The sequence below is a fragment of the Chenopodium quinoa genome, unplaced genomic scaffold (genome assembly GCF_001683475.1).
Source record: "Chenopodium quinoa cultivar QQ74 unplaced genomic scaffold, ASM168347v1, whole genome shotgun sequence".
Classification (NCBI taxonomy): domain Eukaryota; kingdom Viridiplantae; phylum Streptophyta; class Magnoliopsida; order Caryophyllales; family Amaranthaceae; genus Chenopodium; species Chenopodium quinoa.
Genome location: NW_018742890.1, coordinates 281,457 through 303,159, shown reverse-complemented (window position 1 = coordinate 303,159; position 21,703 = coordinate 281,457). Strand labels below are relative to the sequence as shown.

General features: G+C 33.4%; 2 protein-coding genes across 2 annotated transcripts; both read right to left on the bottom strand.

Moving 5' to 3' along the window:
• Positions 1 to 843: 843 nt before the first annotated feature.
• Positions 844 to 8,368, bottom strand: LOC110726896 (transcription initiation factor TFIID subunit 10-like). Its single transcript, XM_021906417.1, has 6 exons — positions 8,164 to 8,368; positions 8,003 to 8,067; positions 6,933 to 6,995; positions 6,258 to 6,315; positions 6,045 to 6,095; positions 844 to 1,176 (listed from the first exon to the last, which is right to left on the bottom strand). The coding sequence occupies exons 1-6, from the start codon at positions 8,266 to 8,268 to the stop codon at positions 1,096 to 1,098; spliced, it is 423 nt and encodes a 140-aa protein (XP_021762109.1). The 5' UTR covers positions 8,269 to 8,368; the 3' UTR covers positions 844 to 1,095.
• A 1,881-nt stretch (positions 8,369 to 10,249) lies between these two features.
• LOC110726895 (uncharacterized protein At1g32220, chloroplastic-like) lies at positions 10,250 to 18,685 on the bottom strand. Its single transcript, XM_021906416.1, has 10 exons — positions 18,383 to 18,685; positions 15,981 to 16,098; positions 15,735 to 15,823; positions 15,339 to 15,394; positions 15,206 to 15,261; positions 14,758 to 14,851; positions 12,243 to 12,322; positions 11,418 to 11,460; positions 10,871 to 10,962; positions 10,250 to 10,686 (listed from the first exon to the last, which is right to left on the bottom strand). Exons 1-10 carry the CDS (start codon positions 18,424 to 18,426, stop codon positions 10,510 to 10,512), a joined length of 849 nt encoding a protein of 282 aa, XP_021762108.1. The 5' UTR covers positions 18,427 to 18,685; the 3' UTR covers positions 10,250 to 10,509.
• Positions 18,686 to 21,703: the final 3,018 nt, after the last annotated feature.

Genomic DNA, 21,703 nt, shown 5'->3' with positions numbered 1-21,703 from the left:
TATATTGGTCAAGGGTAACAATGATAAATTATTTTCATGGTTTTCATCTAATCCTTCATCAAAATCATGTTTAGTAATATACGAAAACCTAATATTACTATTATGAATGAGGTCATACAAAGACAAACGAGAAGGGCCTTGTTCATCAAGGCGTAGAAGGAGCTCAGACATAGACCGAAGAGAGCCTTGTTCATGATGGCGTAGATCAACTAAAATATCAAGCACAAACACAAGTCCTGGAAAACGAAACCACCCTTGTTTATTCTTGTGATAACGGATGCAACACTTTAAATAGTCTGAAATCTTTAGCGCAATGAGATACTTTGATTTAAGACCAACAACATCTCCAATTTCAAAATCACTTGTTTTGCCAAATCAAAAAAAGCACCGGTATGAAGTGCGTACTCCTTGAAATAAACAAGTTTCTTAAGAGAATAACTCTGTTCATCATATGATTTAAGATTTAGAAGAAACAAACCTTTTTTGTTCAGTAAATGTTGAGGGATCTCGTCGGGAAGGACGACTACTCTACAATTTATTTTAGGTAAATATAGAATATTACGGAGTAAAAGATTCTTTTGTATTCCTTTTTAAAAAAAAAAAAAATAAAAAAATAAAAAAAAAAAAATTTCCGGTTTAAAAAAAATACGTATATAATTTTGCAACTGTTGGCCAAAACGCGACACTCAAATATCAGAAATATTAGTAGAAAAATTGGAAGCTGAATTGTTAGTTCTCTGAAATGTGAAGCTTGTAATACCAATTACCAACTTCAGCAACTGGCATTAACAATGCTCAGATAATATAGGATTGTTTGCGTTGTGAAACAAAGGTTGCAGTACATTGACAAACTTTGATATGATCATTAAAGAAAAAGAGGTTTGATAAAATAACATAAAGGTCAGGAAACAAAGATAGTACAGAAGCATTATAATTTGATGAGAAGCCAAAAAGAGTTAATTGTCACCCACTACAGCATGTAACCAGTTCGTTGATACATGAGAAATTGAGAATACAGTATAAGTTCCAAAAGCAGAAGGCATGTCACGTCTAGTAGATTTGTACAACAGTTCGTCGATTAAAAACTACACTAAGTCATTCATCTTTTGAAGCTGGATCCATCCCTGTTGAGGGGCTGTCAGCAAAATACTCCTGGTGCTTCAGGTTCACCCCATACTGTGAAGATGCATCCAAATTATATTAAATTATATCAGTAATTACATCATCAAGCAGGAGTAATATAATCAAATGATAAACACGTGTTTAACAGACTAAACTAGGGCATGAAGCAAAGGTATTTTATTTCCAAATTCAAACTAAAATTCAGGATAGAAGTCCATAGAACTCTTATCACGTTCAAAAATTGATCCAAACGTGCTGATATGAATCTCAAGACTAATGTTACAGAAGAATCAATGCGAGATTAATAAAAATACAAGGGCATAGGCAGCAAGAATTAATAAAAATGACAGAAAGTACCCCTGACTTAGAGTCAGAGGGGAAAGAGCAAAGAGTGGAGGAAAGCAACATGACATTGGCTGGATATGAGTCATGACATTTTAACTTACTAGAAATAACGCCATATGGCATATATATAAAAATTATTCATACAGACTTTATTGAGAAACCTTTTGTGCAGAATTGATATCTTTTACAAATCAAGTCACACAGAATGTCCTAGTTTATTTTTTATTAAAATAATAATACATACTCCGTATCATAGTAGCAGTTATAGCTCATTTCTACTTGTACACAACCTATGCGTTCCTTTATGTTGAGATTCTCATCCTCACAAGTATCACGACATTGGACCAACCATACAGCCATATGTATTACGTATAAAACAGAAGAAATCCAATACAGGTTGCCCCCTTTTCTCCTGAAGTTGTCGGAATTAGTCCTTTTCTTTACTAAACTACCACTTTCTGCTTGCTTTCCAATCCTTTCTGTCCGTTTAATTGACATAAACTGCCTTTCTAGTTCCATGAGAAAGACATAGAAGGTTGTACCTTGCAAAATTCCCCCAAAGGATCAAGGTTTCATTCTGCGGAAAGCCGTATTCGATGAAAGTTGTATGTACAATTTGGAGGGAGATCTTTCATATCACCAAGAACTCTAATCTTATAATCTTTCTTGACCTCACACCCACATTCATTAATCACTGTAGGGGCAAAGACTGCCAGGTTGCTCCACAGAACACTTTTTTCTTTTTATAGATGTTCTTAAGTAAGTAAATAGTCGACTACTTATTAAGATTCAATTCCAAAGGTCACTTCCCAACCCCTTTGTGAGGGGGCACCCCAAAATGAGGATCCCAAATTGCATGAGCAAGGTCTTAGTAGGAAAATTGAGTATCTAAGGTCATCCAAACTTATGATCCTATGAGACCTAGCTATATATAAAGAGAAACTAAAGAAATAACAAAGAGTTGTCCAAAGCATTCTTTGAGTGAAAGAAAAAAAATAAGAGAGAAGAATGAAATGCCCAACGTCCAAGAAAACTGTATCAAACTCCATGCTACTACTACAACAAATAAAACTTAATATCAATGATGCTGCATAAACGTACAGTGGTCTTCGATAAAGACCCTATACCTCCATTGCCTTAAATCAAATGTTATATGATCATGCAAATCCAAATTTCTTACTATCAATTCTTAACACCATCCATCCAAGTTATCTCCTACACCTCTTGATTACATATAAAACCTCCACAAAATAAAATCTCCACGCTCCTTAGCGCGGCATCTTCCTGTAACTACAGTTTACGCTCAAACAAACATTAATATTCTCCCTTATCCTTACATCCAAAATTCCACCTTTCTTACTATCATCCAATTCTATTCTTTAAGGTGATTCCTCAAATCCATCTCAATACACGCATCTTTTGCAACACCCTTTCTAATATGATCCTTCCTAAATTTCACAATCTTTCCCAAATCTCCATAAACAAAAGGCAATAAGACTGAGACTGCAAAATCTTTATCGGTCATAAATTCCACAATCCAGTCAGATAAGTAAATACAGTTTGTAGGGTAGGGAATTCAGCAGCCGGTAGCTCATTTCGCAACTAGAGTACTACCTCCACATGGGGTTGAACATGTACTTTTAAACTCTTACCCTCAAGGTATTGTCGCCTTGGCAGAACATGATTAACTAAATTCAAAAATAATCCCTATCTTCCCTTTTAGAAAAAAAAAAAAAAAAAAAAAAAAAAAAAAAAAAAAAAAAAAAGGATGTAAATCCAATATTCTTGACAAGCATAGTAAAGCCATGCTTTGAGGGTTCAACAAGAAAGTCAAGTCTTATCGTCTTCAACAAATGCATCGTGAATGCACATGGTAACAACAAATGTCAAGGTTTTTCTTCAAGCTCCAGATCAAATTTTTCTGATAACAGTGGAAAGTGTTCACCAAAGTCACTTGCTCTATACATGGTTTCTTCTCACTCAACAAGTCAGCCACAAACAATAAACTGCTGCCACCACAACATGAAAAAGAATTCCTCCCTACATCTTTTGGTGTTTCCCTAGTATACCTCTTTTGGGATGTCTTGAAGTATTTGGATACTTTCCATGATTATACCATTGAAAAATTTTCTTTTCTATTCAACTCTTCACTTGTGCAGGTAAATTGATTGCATTTGCATCTAAATATGATGGGGGATAAAGTTGGTTTTAGACTCCTAGAGAAGGTAAAGTTTCAAGGAGTAAAGGGAGATGAAAGTTCTTAATTTTAATATCGTAACAATACATTTCATCTTGATGTAGATATTGGAACCTCTATTATCAGTAAGAAAGTAACCAAAAGTGCCATATTGCAAAAGATAAAATAGATCTCATTGACAATCCGTTAAAAGTGCATAGCATGAAATAACATTCAAGAGAGCCTCTAGTCAAAGAACATGAACTACTAATGCCTCAATCAACCAACCATATGTTGTCCACCCTTTTCCACTGTTTAAAATTTGCACAAATCTATGTTCGAATCTAGAAGACCATAAAAAACTCCATCCAAACCCATGTCTAGCAGATGAAGTCCAACTACCTATAATATGCAGTGTACACTCACTTATAGTGTAAAGCACGTCTGCCCAAACCATATCAAACACTGATATTTTCTACACAATTAAACATGCCAGGTAGCCATGATCCATCTGTCTTCACAGTAGCAACAGAAACCTCCGCTATAATACATAGTGAGGCACTGGATATCACTCTTACCATATGGGTACAGAGAAAACCTTAAAGCCAATAACTTCACTATGTCTAGGACAAACACTAAAAAAACTTCTAAGGATAAGAGACTCCCTCAACAAAAGCAATAGAATAGGGCAAGTCTAATGTGCAATTAAGCAAATCAACAAGGGTACAATGTAACTACAAGTTACATAAGAAAGTTCAGCAACAGCAACAACAACAAAGAGCAAAGTATACATACAACAGAATAAATGAAATTATAGTATAGCCATGCAAAATTCGAACAGCTGAACGTTGACTCAACTAGATGTTTAGATAGCTCAAAATTAAATTAGCCAAGACTAAAGCTTTTGCAGAGCGGGAGGTCCTGATCTGTAACCCAGTAAAAGTTAAGCTATTCAAACATTTAGGGATGGAAAAAAAAAGCTGTCTACTTACCAAAAAAGGTCAGCTTGACTTGTCAAAATATATTAAACAACTTAGTTCAAGCTATTTAGAAATTGGGTTGAGCGATGAAGGATGATGCCGCATAGTCAAGATGCAATTAAAGTTTGAAATACAATTGCCCAACTTCTCACTTAGTGGAAACATAACTCTGCAGTTTTGTTTTTTACAAATTGACCTTCACATTGAAAATCCTGCCCCACTCGGAAGATCTAAGGTTGTTCGAGTATTGAGGACTAAGGCGCCTTACAATTCCAAATCTATGGTTAATGGCTCTTCAATTACAGATCAATAAGCGTGATTAAACCTTAACATTATGGTATTATGTATAGCTTTTTTGATTTTCGAAGGCCTATTGAACCCTAAGTGGTGTTGAATATCAAGTAGTACAAGTAATTTAAGATAAAATTCACAATTTGACTTGAGGAAACATTGCATTCACTTTTGAGATAATTTCATTTTTTTTTTAAATCAGTAGAAAAGCAACAAATTATAATTAGGATTCTTTGAGGTATATTTCATTTTTGTTGGATACTTAGGGTTCTATAGGTATATTGACCTTCAATTACTAGATACTGAGATCAATCACATTATTTAAAATCAAGATAGATGTGTTAATTGCAAGATAGCAAGTAAGCAAAGATAATATTTTGTAGAATTTGAGTGATTTATAGCACACGTTTGACTCGAGACCTTATTTACCCTTTTAAAATGCATAAAACTCAAGACCTTTTCAACAAGAAATAAGTGTCAAACATGAAGCTCTACATCCTTATCAGAAGCAATCAATAGGTGCCACTGTGCAATAGCAATTTAAAATGCAATTTCCAATGACTATGAGTTTCATTTCTCTTTTCAGCAAGAATTTGTATGTTCGAGTTACTTTGTCGTTTTCTGTTTACACAGCCTAGGATTGTGAATAGAAATTGAGAATAGTATATAGTACATATTGAATTAAGTTGATTTTATGTATGAAAGTAAAGAGAGATTAGGTTATACATTGAGTTCTGGATTGTAGTCATATCTAATAAACATAATCCTTTGATGAGCATTCTCCTAGGAAACCTAGGTTCTAAGGGCTCATCATCACAGATATTTAGTTTGTTGAGTGAGAAATATTAATAGGTTATATTCACATCACAACTGATTCCTAGCTCTTGTCTGAGATCAATGATTAAAATCATTCAAATCAATCATAATATTTTCACATCTTTTTTCTTTTAATTCTGTTAAAGAAGAGGGGGTGGAAATTCCATAATGCTTACTACAGCTAACATACTGTTTAAAAGTTCATCAGCTGCCGTCTGCCATTAATCCAATTACTCATTAAAAAAGTCTTAACATAAGATGACAGCCTTTTCTCAATACAGAAGTGCCCTACTAATCTCAGATGCAAAACATACCTCTCTTAGAGCTCTTGAAAGGTCCTCCATTGTCAAAACAAGACGCTTTTCCTGTTACAGAATATTAAGATGCAAGAGACAATTGTTAATTTTACTCACTGCTATTCCACCAACCATAACCAGTAACCACCGCTTTGGTTGGGAGGGAGGGCGGAAAAAGGGTATGTTAAGGACACAAGCTCATTAGCAAAGCAAACTTAAACACCAGCATACCTTTTGCTGCTTATCTCTTTTGTCTTTGACCACAGATGACTGCCTGGCTTTGCAGTGCCTGCATTTATGTCAAGGCATAAATATTTGTCATCATGGTAATAGAATCAATAGTCAGCCTTCAATAACTAGAGCTTTAACAAGCAATACAACAGATGCACTGGCACACAGGAATTATTTTGCTTTGTTCTTCAGTTAGGGAACTTCTTTTAATCTTTCAGGATGCTGAGCGCATAAGAAACCCAAAATTGTAAAAAAAGGTTTTGTTACATATGGTCATGCTGCTATCATATCATTTAGTCATCCTAAGACAGCTAGGGACCTCCTTTTAATATTTCAGGATGCTGAGCGCACAAGAAGCCCAAAACTGTAAAAGAGGTGGTTTCATTCGGTCATGCTGCTATTAATCCTATTATATCATCTAGTCATTATAAGCAAACAGGAAGTGTTGTAAACAGGAAGAGGTACACATAAGCAATAAGGGTAATGATTTATACAGTCACATACTATAAGAATATTTTTAATAAATAATTTTTTTTTAAAAAAAAAAAAGCTATAATTGAATGTGTCAACCGCAACATCATCTTTTAGCAATAGGGGTAATGATTTTATATTTATACTAATAAACAAGTTAAGATACAAACAATATAGGCAGAATAAATATAGCAAGAGACATACTGGAAAGCATCGGTAGCAACTTCTGAAATAAACTTTTGAGTAGCAACAGCCACCAGTCTAATCCTGGGGAAAAAAAGGGTCAGAACTGTAAATAAATGAAGGCAGAGTCAGCAATTTATGCAACAAGAACAAGAGGAGGAGGAAGGAATAAAAATAAGAACATCTAACAAAAAAAAATACCCACTTCACCTACTTGAATAAAACAAAACAATTCTCTTACTTTTGCAGGCTTCTCCCTTCTCATATCTCCGTGTATGCTCATGCATCTAAGGCTTTTCTAGGTTTCATACAGCGTAATTTGGTTCCAGTTAGACTCCTAGTCCTTTTAGTTTGTAAATGATATCGCCTTCTTTACAATAAATTTTGCTTCAATATTTAAATCATTCTACAAATTTAGTGCAAACAGAAAATTCACTTTATAGAATCAATGTAATACAGGGGAATGCATGACCCATAGGGTTCGCAAACCTCATGAAAGAAATTGATTGAAGTACATCATAGATCTCATAAACCCTATTGCACATACGAAACTCTCTTGTCTCTCGGGTTGCCAACCCTAAGTTTGCCACCTATATGGGATAATCCCTACACTGTTAGACTAGTTTTTTTTTCCATTGATAAATCCAGCTGAATTCTTAATGTGTAAATGTGGTTATAATCTTGTCTAAAATTATATCTGTCATCAATGCCCATAGAGAAAACAACCATAAGCTCAATTTTCGAGTACCGATCCAAACAGTGAACTTCACACTAAACACCACACAGAAGTCAGAGATTTTCAACAAAACTTAAAAATTCAAGAATTAATCATCTAAAAAGAGGCAATTCATGCTTGCGGCATAAAAAAAAAATCAAAAAAAAAAAAAATTCATCATTTAGCTAAATAAGTTGAATTCATCAGAAACAGGAACAATTGCAATATAATCCAAGCTTTTCTATTTAAAGAACTCAAATTTGTACTTCGTCAATTACATAAGCAATTTAAATCTGACAATTTAGCAATTGTAATCAAAAGATTTGAAGAACAAAAAAAAAAAATTATAAAAAAAAAACAGAAAAGAAATACCTACAATCGAACATCAGGACATTGAAAACCGCTTTTAGCGAGGTAATGCTCAACCAATTCATCAGGAATCTATACAGAATAAACATCAAAGTATCGTCAAAAAATCAATCAGAAATCTTCGAAAAATTTAATTAAAAAATAATAAATAAATAAGGTTAAAATTACGGTAGGAGTGTAATCCATTAGAGATGCGAGAAATTCAGAGAGAGCGGCATCATCGTCGTGTTTGCCTTCGCTAGTTTGAGGGCTCTGACTCTGATTCTGATTCATCTTCTCTCTCTATTGTTCACTGCTACGATTCTGGGTTTCTCAATTTAAGGTAGAGTCGTTAGCGCTTTCTTTAATAATTTCTTCCTTTGCTAATTGTGGTATTTCTATGTTATGGTATATTCTTATTAATACATAAACATAAACGAGGCGTTTGGCAACAGCGATAGGGATAATGAGGGAATAAGTTGAGAAATAAATTGCAATAAGTAGCAGATTTACTTAACTATCCTTACTAACTTTTCTCCTTTCTTCTCTTCCTTCTCTTTCATTAAGGGTAAAGTTGTCTTTCACCTTTTAAGTTTTATCCCCAAACCTTATATTTGCCCTCGATTATAGTAATAGAGGGATAAACCCCTATTTTGTCCTCATCCCTTTTATATGAGATAACTTGTATCCCCTCAAACAAACAAGGGATAATGGGACATGAGGATTTTAAATCCTTATCCCATCAATAATCCCCACAAACAAACATGCTAAAAGAGTAATGGCACGATCCTTCCCGTGAGGCATACATATAATGAATTAATGATATAATAAGTGTTAAAGTGCGTGTCCAAGTCGCAGACCATACCTAAAAGGCTACGGAATAAAACACTTTATATTAACATAGCACAACAAACGTTAAGATAGTTAAATTTATCTTATGTAGTTAAGCACAACATGGTTAGTGGGTTTGATCGTGGGTCAGTCTAGTTAGTGCCAAGGAATGCAGACCCTTTTCATGGCATAACTCATACCATCTTTAAACAAATATACTTTTTCATCATAATCTCCTAATCCGAGAATTAGCAATTATGTTGAGTCATTAGAAATGTAAAGTTGATAAGAATGTACCTAACGAAATGCAAGATAGTCATATGTGAGTTGGGAAAATTTGACTTTACTAATGAATTATAGATAAGATTTGAAGAAAACAAGATCGATGAGATATTAAACTTGTTATCAAAGGGCTAGTATGTTGATTTGAAGAATGCAAAATGGTAAGTAATTATCTAAAGATTTGATTAGAGCAAGTGTTAAGGTCCCACATTTAAAAAAAGGAAAGAAATTGATAACATATAAGTCTTGAGGGCTATTTCACCTATCATTTATTGATCAAAATAATTGGTTCTATTTGACAACATTAACAGTAAAGATTGCTTTAGAAAAAAGATGCATACAAGTGTGAACCTTAATAATTATGAGAATTATGAGAGGAGAGTAAACAAATGAATGACATTTTACAGTGGTTGCATGGTTAAAATAGCTGTAAAGTTAGTAGCGATTATTTACGTATACATAGGAGAGGTCAAAAGAAATTTTTTGTGCATGTATGAATTTCAGATAGGCATTCATTTGTCTTCATCTCATAACAAAAAAGTATTTACTCCCGTATATTGACTTTTTTTTTTTTTTTTTCTTCTAAAAAACCATATATTGACTTTTGGTTATACCTGTAAACAAAAGTGTTTAACATGCATGTTGAAATAAGAGGGGCCAAAGAATAGTAACTAGCTAGTTCCAATCGAACTTTTCTTCAATCTCAAGAGAAGCTTATTATTTTGTCAAAAGGCATATACAGAGTAAGAAATTACTCCTATATTTCGTAATGATGTTCCTGTTTACATAAATCGATACAAATTTTTATTCATCTTTGATAGCAAATATCTTTAATCTCACATTAGCAAAAATTATAAAAATTAGGTAGTAATAATTTACTCACCAAGACAAAAAAAACTAGATCCCACATGACTATATTTGTTCTTATAGATTGAGAGAAATTTAGAAGATTCTCTCTTATTTTTAAAAGTCAAAGATTCCAAACAGGAACATTATTGTAAAACGGGGAGAGTATTATGTATTAAACTACTTGAAGTTTGATCATTTTCATCCAAAAGACTAGATTATTGATTAATTGGCCATAAAAAAAGTCAAAAGAATAAGGAATCATGAATCATTATTCACTTATAAGCACCAGATATTATTACTAATATATACGAAATGACATAAATTGAACCCAAGATATTGATTACTGTAACAAAATTTGTATGAGCATTTATTATGCACCTATACAGATGCAAGGACAAACTACCTAAAGGGACATCACCCAGAGTCCCAGACACGTTACTGCATCTTTCATCGCATTCTACGAATCAATTAGCTCCAGAATTTCCCTCAATGAAGCAAAGACATACTCATAACAATTTTAGCAAGGACTACTCTGACTGGAACACGTTATAAGCAGATGTACAAAGCTATATTCTACTTCTTCTGCCCGCCATAGCGTAATATTCCATGAACATCAACAATGCCAGGAGGAAATACAGGATCAGTAGCAGCTCTGACGGCAACCTTTGCAACTGCTGTGACATTAACAGGAGGAGTGAGCAGAGGCCCAACTAGCGGAACTTGAGTCAGTGGTTTTGCATGTTGAAGAACCTACAACACATACAGAAAGTCAATATCTCAGGAAAATCTTCCACAAAATAGTAGTTAAGAAGGATAAACAATGCTCTAACTAAGTATAGATTTATAAACAGCTTATTACAACGAGAGCAAGCACATGAAAAGGAAAAAGAAAAAAAAAATCCCTAAAAATTAGCAAATAATGGAAGCAGCATACCATTTCCAATGGAGATCCAATAACACCTAGAGGTAACTTCATGCTACCAACTCGGCGTGTCCCATAAATAAAACCAGGTCTCAAAATAACACCTGACAAAACAGTTGAAAATCATTGATCATAAAAAATAACTTGAAAAAAATTGAGGTATGGCAAGCCAGAGGACTATGAAGGTCAAACAAGATTAGTCAGTTTATATAATTCCTTAAATCATGAGTGAAGCTCGATAAAAAAAGTCTCTAGATAAGAACAATACTTGATAAGATTGGAATATATACGATTATTTTAGGGTGAAACAGGCTCCATGTCAAACTATGCAAACTGCATACTCTTTGAGTAACCCATAAGATTTAGGTAACAAGTTTTAAACACCACAGACAGAAAAGCTCTAGTCATATAGAATCCTTTTCTGGCTCAAAGGCTTCTTGATTGCAGATTACTTTTTTCAAGGTTAAAAATGCAGCCAAATATTGTTATGCACATTTTATATGTTCTCTAGTATGTTTAGCGTCTGCAAATACCACCAGGAAGTTATATGAAAGCTCACCACCATAAGGAAATTTGGTAAGTAGCTCCGTTTCAGCTGCTCTCTGAGAGGAAAAAAATCTCTAGTCAGATAACACACTTACTTATGCATTTAAATGCAACTATTAAATCTATGCATGTGCAAACAGAAAGTAGCAAAGTAACCGTGAAATGCAGGACACGTGTCCCAGCTCAATTGGGACGTGTAACAACTCAATGTTAGTAAATTGAATACATCAGTAATATGATCATGAAATCACTTAATACTAGTATCAATTGGTTACAAAGTTAGCAATCTATGGAAGATAATAACTTCTCATTTACTTAAATCTTTGTAAAATCAGTTTCAAACTGAGCTCCATAAATAATAAATGCCACAGAGCATATGCAGCAAAGCACAAGAAGAAAAACATAAGCATTTCACATAAATTCAAGGAAGAGAAAAACAAAAGAATATGAGGAAATGTTCCACAAAAAAGAAAATTTTAGAAAAATAGGGATTGGGCAATGAGCCGAGGACATCTGATATATAATAACAGAAAGCAAGTACCACCAGAGCACCTATAAGTAAGTTGCTGAAGTACGGAAGTAAAAGGTTTGAACCAAAATCATGCTTATGTAAAAGTAAAAACTTCTAGTAAAGAACATAACAGTTGTTTCAGAAAAAAATGCAAAGCAGGGGAAACAGTCTAATGTGAAAAAGAACAGCAGGTAAAATGCACAAGGATTTATTCATGAGAAATATATGTGCGCAAAAGAATGCTCAGACACATGCAGTCATGAAGGGACTATGGCAGAAGTTAATTTGACCTTGACAGAGAGCAATACTAACTTAATGCCAAAGTACCTTTCCTTCATAATACCCTTGCAGCAGGTAATTAACCACGCCAAAATCAGCAGCAGAAATGTAAACAAATCTCTTCACACCTGCAAATTGACTATGCTATCAAATCTAGGTGGGAGATATACTAAAACAAAAGAATAAACTACGCAATCGAACCAAGCACAAAAAAAAATATAACAAAGAAACACAAGATGTAAAAAAGAATATATTTGATGCAACAAAAATAAAGGATTTCACTCTACTAGATGTCCTATAAGGAATTATTGTACTTGCCTTTCCAAATGGCACAAGTTTCAATGACACTAATGATTGAGGAAGTGAGTTGAGCACTTGAGCCTCATAGTATATGTGTGTCCATTCGTTAGTTGTCCAATGTTGGATGAGAAGAGATAATTTACAGCGGGAGTCCACTAGATAGTTGTCCAATGTTGGATGCGAAGTGATAATTAACAGCAATAAGATTGAGGAATTAATCCTCCCAGTGCCATTTATTTCTTTTTTTTTTTAATGGAATTATACTTGAGCTAACAAGTGAGCAATGACCTGCCTTCCTCTCTACATCATAGTCTCAACTCTCAAACATAAGAAAATCTTAAGGTTAAGAAGGCTGATTTATGGCAATTCGTATTCCAGGCCTCCTTATAAAGTGCATTTAGTTCAATTACAATGAAGGGTTTTCAGCTTAATTTCAATAATTGTGCTCAATCGGGTTTACAAAGTGCTTAAATCCCTTCACAATGGGATCTTTATCTCCTTTACACGAAATAACCTCCAGATGTTTACACTGGCTAGGGGGCATAAATCTGGACCTTTCAACACCCGTGCACATACTGAATGATTGTTCTTGTTGCTGTAAGATTAAAGATTTAAAAATCTAATATGGACTTTCTTTTTTTCTAGTCTACTAAGGCCATGGGACACCAACTACAAGAATTAGGAAAGCTATTGCATGGTTTCCATCAGAGATATCCTTTAGGGTCTCATTTATATCCTCTATATGTTTGGTTAATAGATTATGTTCATGGTCAAGGATGCAACAAGTTCTTAAAGTCCAATTACAATCAAATGATATAACCGAAGACTTAAATCCTATGTTGAACCTTAAATCCATTTTTCTAGGTTTAACACTTTAATACTTGTATAATCTACAAGTCTGTAACAATTTGTCAATAACTATAGTTCGTTTCTTAAAAAAGAGGGGAAAAAAAAAGAGCGAACTGTCAACAACTCAGCCATCAACAATCTCTATGATCAATAAGATTGCAGACTATAAACCAATGTAGAACACGCAAATAGGCAGGTAAAAATACAGCATAATTTATATATTTAAAGGCATGAAGTCATAGCCCCTGTAACAAAAAGGCAGATTCTGATGTCTTAGACCTCCATGACACTGAGACATATAAGCTGTTGGAAATTAATACATAAATGTTGCTCGTGATGCACATTTGTTTCTTGTTGTACAAGTTTTACTCGATGTCAAAGAAATTAAGTAAAACAACGTAAAATGAAAGTAAGAAATGCAATTCCAGGTACCCTGTGGCTTTATGAAACTTGAAACAAGCGTTTGAAGGTGTTGCATGGCCACGCAGCGAAGTCAGGAAGCCAGAAACAAAGCAGAAGTGCAACAGGGGGACTTGTAGCTGCACATCAGTGCAGTCTGTCCAGAACTTCAACTATGTTTCTGATCTTCATTGCACGTCTAATGCAATAGTGTGAACCACTACATTATTCCTTATATATTGCTGATTTGTATTCCAGATAGTATCCTTGAAATTCTTAGTATTTAGGGACATCTTTATAAAAGAAAATAATATTTATATGAAGGGATGAGCCTTATCACTCATTATCTATAGAAAAAGTACATAGGTCATTTGTAAAGGATGATAAGAAATCATATTCATTCTATTTTCTTGTAAGTTGTAACAAAAATTTGCAATTGTGCCTAAAGTGTGTCACTTACATGGATAGGTCAACATTGTTTCCCTTTATTGTACCCGATAATTGTATTGTAATAACTCTATTGTTTCTCTAGTGGGTCAATATAAAACTATTAGGAAGACATTTGATCATGTGCCTAGAAGATCAAAACGGAGTTCCAGACTCTGAATTCATTTTCAGAATCCTGATCCTCCAAGTGTTCTAAACTCAGCAAGTTCCAGGGTATGTAACAATTTTGTGCCTAAAGTGTTAAGACTTACATGGATAGGTCAACATTGTTTCCCATTTTTGTATCCAATAGTTATATTGCATTAGCCCTATTGTTTCTCTAATGGGTTGATAATCAATATTAAACTACTAGGAGAACATTTGATCATGTGCCTAGAAAATATATATCCGGAGTTCTGGAGTCTGGACTCTGATTTCATTTTCAGAATACTGATCCTCCAAGTGTTCTAAAACAGGCAAGTTCCCGGGGACTGAGTGGGGAGTAATGAAGCAATGATACAGATAAATATGCAGCACAGTTCTGGAATTCAATGTAAAATCATGGTGAATCCATTAATAAACACTATACCTTTCTCTGCAGCAGCTCTAATAGCATTCATGTTCGCAGTACCATTGATTTTATACATGTGTGAGTTAGACCCAAAGCCACCAACACAGGATATCTGCAAATATCATAGATCTGATTATGGAGTCCAGGCTCTACAGCCAGAGTTGCTAGCAGCTCTTAAAAAAATTTCCTACAAAAGTACAAAAAATAGTTTGCCCTGTGCAGCATGAACAAAGTAAGACACATATAATTAAGAAGTGTCCTCTAAATGGGAAGAGTAGGTACACGAACAGTACCCAAAAAAAAAAAAAAAAAAAAAAAAAAAAAAAAAAAAACCTAGGTATGTGGAAATAACTGCCATTCATGTCATCATGTGGGCAGTGATGTAAGGATCCAATTTACAACCTGCAAGAACCCTATTAAAAAGATGTTATGGTTCAAACAAGAAAAAATTGTTTAGGAGACATACAACAGAAGACACTCCATCCAGTGCATCTTTAATTGTTTCAGGTGAAAAGAGGTCTCCTGCATCAAGGGCAGAAATATAAGACGACATGCATTGAACATTCCCAATAGCACGTAGCCCCAAATACAAAACAAACCTTGATGCCAAGTCACTCTATCTGCCCAAGCTTCATTAATGGATGACCTTCCAGATCTAAAAGAAGAAGGCACAAGTAAGATATCCAAATTATTGATTATGAAGAATCATAAACCAACTTATTCATTTTAATAATGTTGTCAATCAGTAATTGGTTCAAAACTTCAAATACAACCATTCAAGGAGAATAGAAAACAGCTAAAACATGTCATGTTAAGCCTCCAGCAACATGCAAAGTTTGTATTGGACACAAAGTCTCTATATGTTCAACTTTAACTACCTCTTCGCAAGAGCTAAAAGAAATGCTAAAAGAGCATTACAAACTCTAGCAGCTGAATATAAACTGGGACACAAATAAAACCAGTAAATCCACTATCTACAGTTGTGATGGAAATACCTGCTCATGCTAGCAACTGACAAGCCATGTATTAAAGCTTCTTTGCATATGTGAGAACCAACAAATCCATTGCCTCCAAAAACAAGTAGCTTAACCAACACAACACAATGAATAGAGTCAAAATAAAAACTCCGTGCTTACAGGCAAATAGTTGACAACTACTCCGTGCTTATAGGAGTATAACGGATTTTAACTAAAGCACAATAAAAACTAAGTACCAAGTACGTGAAAGTTAAAAGGAGATACCTTTTCAGAAGGGGGAGGAGGAACATTGACTGTTTCGGCTTCCTCAATTCTAGAGCCTCCATTGATCCCTGTAGATTCTGTAGACAGAAATCTACAACTTCTAGACACTGCTAATGTACTGGCAAACCAAAAGATTGAAATAGGGTCAAGATGCAGGTGAATAAATATCCAAATTAGTTATATCCATATGTACAAAAAATATCTTGAAAAAACTACCTACAGCCTAGAAAATCATCAAAAAGAACTCCCTTTTTCTTAAAAATAGCAGCATTAAAGCACATGAGAACAAGTAGATGAGCAGATAATATCTCTTGAGATAAAATAAAAGAAAACTCAACAATGATGTATTTTTCATGCATATTAGACAATTTTATTCTCCTATTTGAGACCAGCAATGTTATTGATAATCTTTCCTCAATCTATATATTAAACTCATCATGTTCACATAAGTTAAATTTTCCCTTAAATTTGATAACTTTAGGCAGCAGTCAAAATTTCCCTTCAATTTGATAACTTTCGACAGCAGTGAGCACAAAAAAGTATATTTTATTGACAAGGTGAGCAATGTGTAATCAAGCTGATATGCAGATAAAATGGAGCAGTACTAGTACATGCCCCACATATTTATGGTAACTTATGTTTCTCCTTTTAATCGTCTCTTTTAGGCAAAAAAAAAAAAAAAAAAAAAAAAAGCAAGTCAAATGCAAATGAGGTAATGAACTTCCAAGTTCTAAGCATAACATATAAGCTATAAACCTAAGAATAGTTACTCCCTCCATTTCTAAGAATGAACCAGTTTAATTTGTCCCTTAGAGTTTTCCCAATATCATAAATGAACATGAGAGGCCACCATTTTACTCTCATGTACACTACTTTTGGTCCCACCAACTTTCTCTCTCGTCAACTCCATTCAACTTAACTTTAAAAAGTAACCATACTCCAATGGGGCAATATTAGAGGGATGAAGGGATGCGGACACTGGCACTATATAAAGCCACAGCTTTAATACAAAAAATCAAATAGGTCACTAGTCCTCAGGTCCTCACTACGTCTATAACAAATACATAGACCATTGTAAACCACCATAAGCAAAATTCACAAAATCTATTCCAGATATTTCCAAAGAAAATAGTTATAGCCTTCTCAATAAAAGTGTTTGTGCCATTTTGTAGAAAACAGGTTCGAAATTGGTGTAACTGAACAAGTTGGAAACCTTGTATATGGAGGTTTCTAAATTTTAAACTAAAAAATCCTCCAAGGTTGAGAAAGATATGAAAATGGCTTTGGATTTCCCAGGAAGGAGGTTTCCAACTTAGGCCACTAAAGCGAGGTTTGATCCTAAAACTAATTACTCAATTAGCACTAAGTAGAGCAACTCTCTAGGCGACTAGGCTTATACATGGTAAGTTCGTTTCCTCTCCTCTAATGTAGGACAACTCACATGTGAACTATTGAAACCCCTTTGTTGTCCACATGTGAGTTGTCCCACATTAGAGGAAAAGAAGAGAAAATACCACCTTATAAGCTAGAGGAACAACTCCGAATTATTATCACCAATTGGTTGGTTTTAGTATAAAACCTCATCTTAGCTTGTAAGTGAATCAAACTCTTCTCTTTCATTTTCTAGTAATAACAGACACTCACACGTATGGGGGAATGTTGAAACCCTTCTGTTGTCCATACGTGAGTTGTTCCTCATTGAAGAAAAAGGAGAGAAAATATCATCTTACAAGCTAGAGGAACTACTATTATCACCAACTGGTTTTATTATGAACCTCTTGTGATCAATCTCTCCTCCTCCTTGTTTAATCACCTAGACTCGTTTCATCTCTTCTAAAAATTTATCATGAACACATATATAGGGTTCGACAACCTCTAGAACCTTCTCCCCACACTCCTATACATATTCATATACCAACTACGGAAAGGCGTGAGGCCTCAGCCTCAAATGAAGATACCATAACTCCTACCTATAAACCACAAGAATGTGAATTCCCTTTAAACAATTATCCTACTCCAAATCAAGAGCTGCATTACAAATTTTTCCCTAGGAAAAAAAGAAGCCAATTTTCACCATTGCCTAATACGATAAACCGCATAATTTAATTCGTACAAAAACAAAATATGTTCATTGAGGAATTTCGTCGAACACTGAGAATGCAATCCAAATCAATAAATTTAATGAGCAAAATATGACTCAAATCATCAATTTAGCCATCAAATATATTAAAATGAAAATATAATCATAATATGATCAAACAAATAAACAATCGCTCAACAATTAAAAGTAAAATTAAGCAACTTATAAAAACACCACATTAAAAATTGATCATTTTGTTTTTGGTTATGTAATCTACAATTTAAAAGAATCAATAATCAGATAAAGAAACAGATGTTCTTATTGCAATTTAGAAAGAGAAGATCGAGCTTGAATTAGGCGAGACATGTTGGTGAAATTTGCAGGAAATTAATCGAAAATTGTCGTAGCAAAAAAAAGGAAATTAATATGATCTTGTTGGTTTTTTTTTTTTTTGGGTTAATTTGCAGGAAAACAGGAGTGAGTGTTTGAACTTTGAAGAGAAGAAGTTGAGATTCGAACACGTGGCGAATGAAGGTGAAGGCAAGTCTCTTACTAACATGTGGCTCAATGTCAGCCTGTGGAAGGGACCCGGTTTTGGTGTACTCCTAACTCCCATGACCTCATGATCGTGAGGGCCAATGCACTGACCAAAATCGGACCGGACCAGAACCAATTTGATCAAAACATTGAAATGGTTCATTGTGGAAATTGAAAATTAGATTGTAATCGGTTTTACAATATAGTTCTCATTTTTATTTGTATTTTGGTCTTTTAGTCATTTTTTTTTACTATCAATATCTTCATTTTACGTATTATAACAAAGTTATAAAAAATTATTATAAAACTACACATGAGACCATGTTTTTGTGTATATAACAATGAGAATCTTTAGTCAAAATTTTCAAAGTTCGACCATAAAATAGAAATGGTAACTTGCACCATAACTCTATAAGTCGTAACTATGTTATGGGACGAAAGAAGTAAATTGAATTGAACAGTTGTAGGTCTTGTTTTGGATCTGATTAGACTTCTTAATATATCATTTTTGCAACTATATTTCACTTATACTATTGATGAACTTAAAAACAATGATGCATGCTAATTTAGACAACATGTAAACTTAAAGACAATAAGAATTTAAACATATTAACGCTCAAAATTGTGCATTGACAAGCATAAAAGTTAACATGGTGCAATGAGGAAGCACATATTCACAATATAATGCATAGACGATTAGTGAATCAGATTCTTCTAACGCCAAATTGCCTTTACAACATTCTTGTCAATATAACCTCATAGTTTTTGTTACACTTTTTTAATCTGATAGAGAAAACTTTATTAAGTTACCATCATTTAAAATTTGTAATAGTGAAGTATTTTACAAGCATGTTAAATAAGGTCAATAGCTACAATTGTGTAATGTTTCTTATCAATTTGGGAACATATGCGCTACTTGTAAAGTTGTAAGAAGTAAGGATAATGACATATATAAAGGAAGCTAGTAAGCTCTAAAAATCAAAATTTATACGTAAAATATGCATGGGTGGTTAATTTTGTTGGTACAATTAAAAAATGGAAGAAACTTCCATTAGAAAATACACAATTAATGAAGATTAAAAATAAAAGGAATTAATTAATATTGTTACTTAACAAAATTGGTAGGTCCAAGAATTAATTGACAAATGGGTGAGCCTAAAAATATTTTCTCCAATAAAAGCATCATATTCTAAAATGAAGCCTCAAGCAAGGAAGATAGAGAAATTGATTGGATTAAGACGGCATCAAATTAGACATACAGCAATGACAATATCTCACATCAAAAGTAAGAAAAAGAGGGCATTTAGCTAGCTAGAGTGCGTAATGGAATAGGTATAAATATAATTTATAAGGCCAGGTATACACCTTTGAATATTGCTATCAACTTTTATCTTCTTTTCTAGTCTTGTTTCCAAATGCTATTACTTGAGTAAAACAAAAGCAAGTGACAAACGTGAATTCAATACTACTAAACTAGATATAATTTAGGGTATATGGATAATTTAAAGATGACTTTTATCATTGCACTAAATTTGCAACTCTACACTCATTTATATTCTACTCTCTGCATGCTCTTGTGAGTATACAAAAAAAGAACGTGAAAACTTAGAAGGTATAATTTACACTCATTTAGATAGAGAGAAAGGGAAAGGGCGAAAGTCGGAATAGTTTTCTTTCATAATCACCATTTTATCAAGAAAATTGAGGTTAGTTTATCGATCTTCTACTTCTTATTTATCTACCCAAACAAATTAAAGTGTCAAAAGATTATAATATTATTTACATAATTAGTTAGTTTAGACTCTTTTTATTACCAAAATCTTATGCTTCAATCAATATTATTATTGAAAAATAACCATGTAGTCCATAATTTTTTTAAGAAAAAAAAGGAGCGGACAATAGCTAGCACATCACATATATTGATATTTATCCTTGAAAAGGATTATTATATTCACAACATAGTTGCAACCATATTGGAGACAAGAGAATCTATGGTTAATAAGTTATTGCATCATAAATTTTTTCATACATCTTCTTGGCCCCCTTTTTTCTATTAATCCACTATCAAATGTCAAACCTAAGCAGATACATATTATATGTAAAATATATGCCATCACTGTTAATAAAAAAAGATACGGTACTTAATCAAATTCCATATGTTATTTTTATTTGTCTTAGGCTTATCCATTATTTATTTATAAGAATATTTCTATATATTCCATATTCATTTCACTTGATCATATGAAATGACTTCATACTAAGCTTCAAGATAATGATGATGGAATAATTGCCAAACCATCTTTTAGGAGTATCCAAATGACATAATTAATCTATGTTGTATAGATTTAAACTCCAAATCGAACCTTTATTGTATTGTCTAATCAAGGATTAAAACTAATAAAGTTATAAATGCTTCATATGTAATCTGATTAAGGTATAGTTATTTTTATATTTATGCTATCCAATTGTATTAGTCAATAAAACTATCAAATGATGGTTGAATTTGGTGCTCACGGCCCCCAGTGCTGATTAATCCTCCAATCAATTATTATAACAATAACTTTAATTTCATATTATACATATGGCCCCAGTAAAATTAAAGTAAAAGAGATATGATTATGTGAAATAGCAAAATTAATCAATATAAAGCTTAGGTCACACATCACTACCTGAAATAAACTAGACGAAAAATATGTAGCACTAGCTAGCTAGCACATCGTTTATTTTATGATGGTATCTTGCTCAAAATATGGAATATACTAGATTTCAACTAATCTGATATCAAGTAGCTAGGCTTAATTCTCAATTCAAGAGTTCAATTCACCTCGCACATGTTAAGTTGCGTTTTCAGATTCAAAACAGCTAATTAAGTCCGAATAACTTTCTTATCAGTTGATCATCATTTATATGATATATGCTAGAAATAACTAATGGGTTATAAATATGTAAAAAGCATATAGTTTTTGTCATGATGTGCATTGAAATTGCACTAAAGGGGGAGAACAAATTGTTGTTGTTACTTTACCCACCATTCTATTCTTTATACATCTTCTTTGCAGGTTAATGAGTATGTATTGGATGATATCATCTTTGTTACTTTGCCCCC

Excerpts from the sequence above, each read along its gene's own strand:
- LOC110726896 (XM_021906417.1), bottom strand. The coding sequence starts at position 8,268 with ATGAATCAGAATCAGAGTCAGAGCCCTCAAACTAGCGAAGGCAAACAC. Across the intron at positions 6,316-6,932 it reads GTTGCTACCGATGCTTTCCA|GCACTGCAAAGCCAGGCAGT; the intron begins GTATGTCTCTTG and ends ACATAAATGCAG. Across the intron at positions 6,096-6,257 it reads AAAGAGATAAGCAGCAAAAG|GAAAAGCGTCTTGTTTTGAC; the intron begins GTATGCTGGTGT and ends ATTCTGTAACAG.
- LOC110726895 (XM_021906416.1), bottom strand. The coding sequence starts at position 18,426 with ATGTCTCGCCTAATTCAAGCTCGATCTTCTCTTTCTAAATTGCA. Across the intron at positions 15,395-15,734 it reads TCAGTTGCTAGCATGAGCAG|ATCTGGAAGGTCATCCATTA; the intron begins GTATTTCCATCA and ends TTCTTCTTTTAG. Across the intron at positions 15,262-15,338 it reads TAGAGTGACTTGGCATCAAG|GAGACCTCTTTTCACCTGAA; the intron begins GTTTGTTTTGTA and ends CCCTTGATGCAG.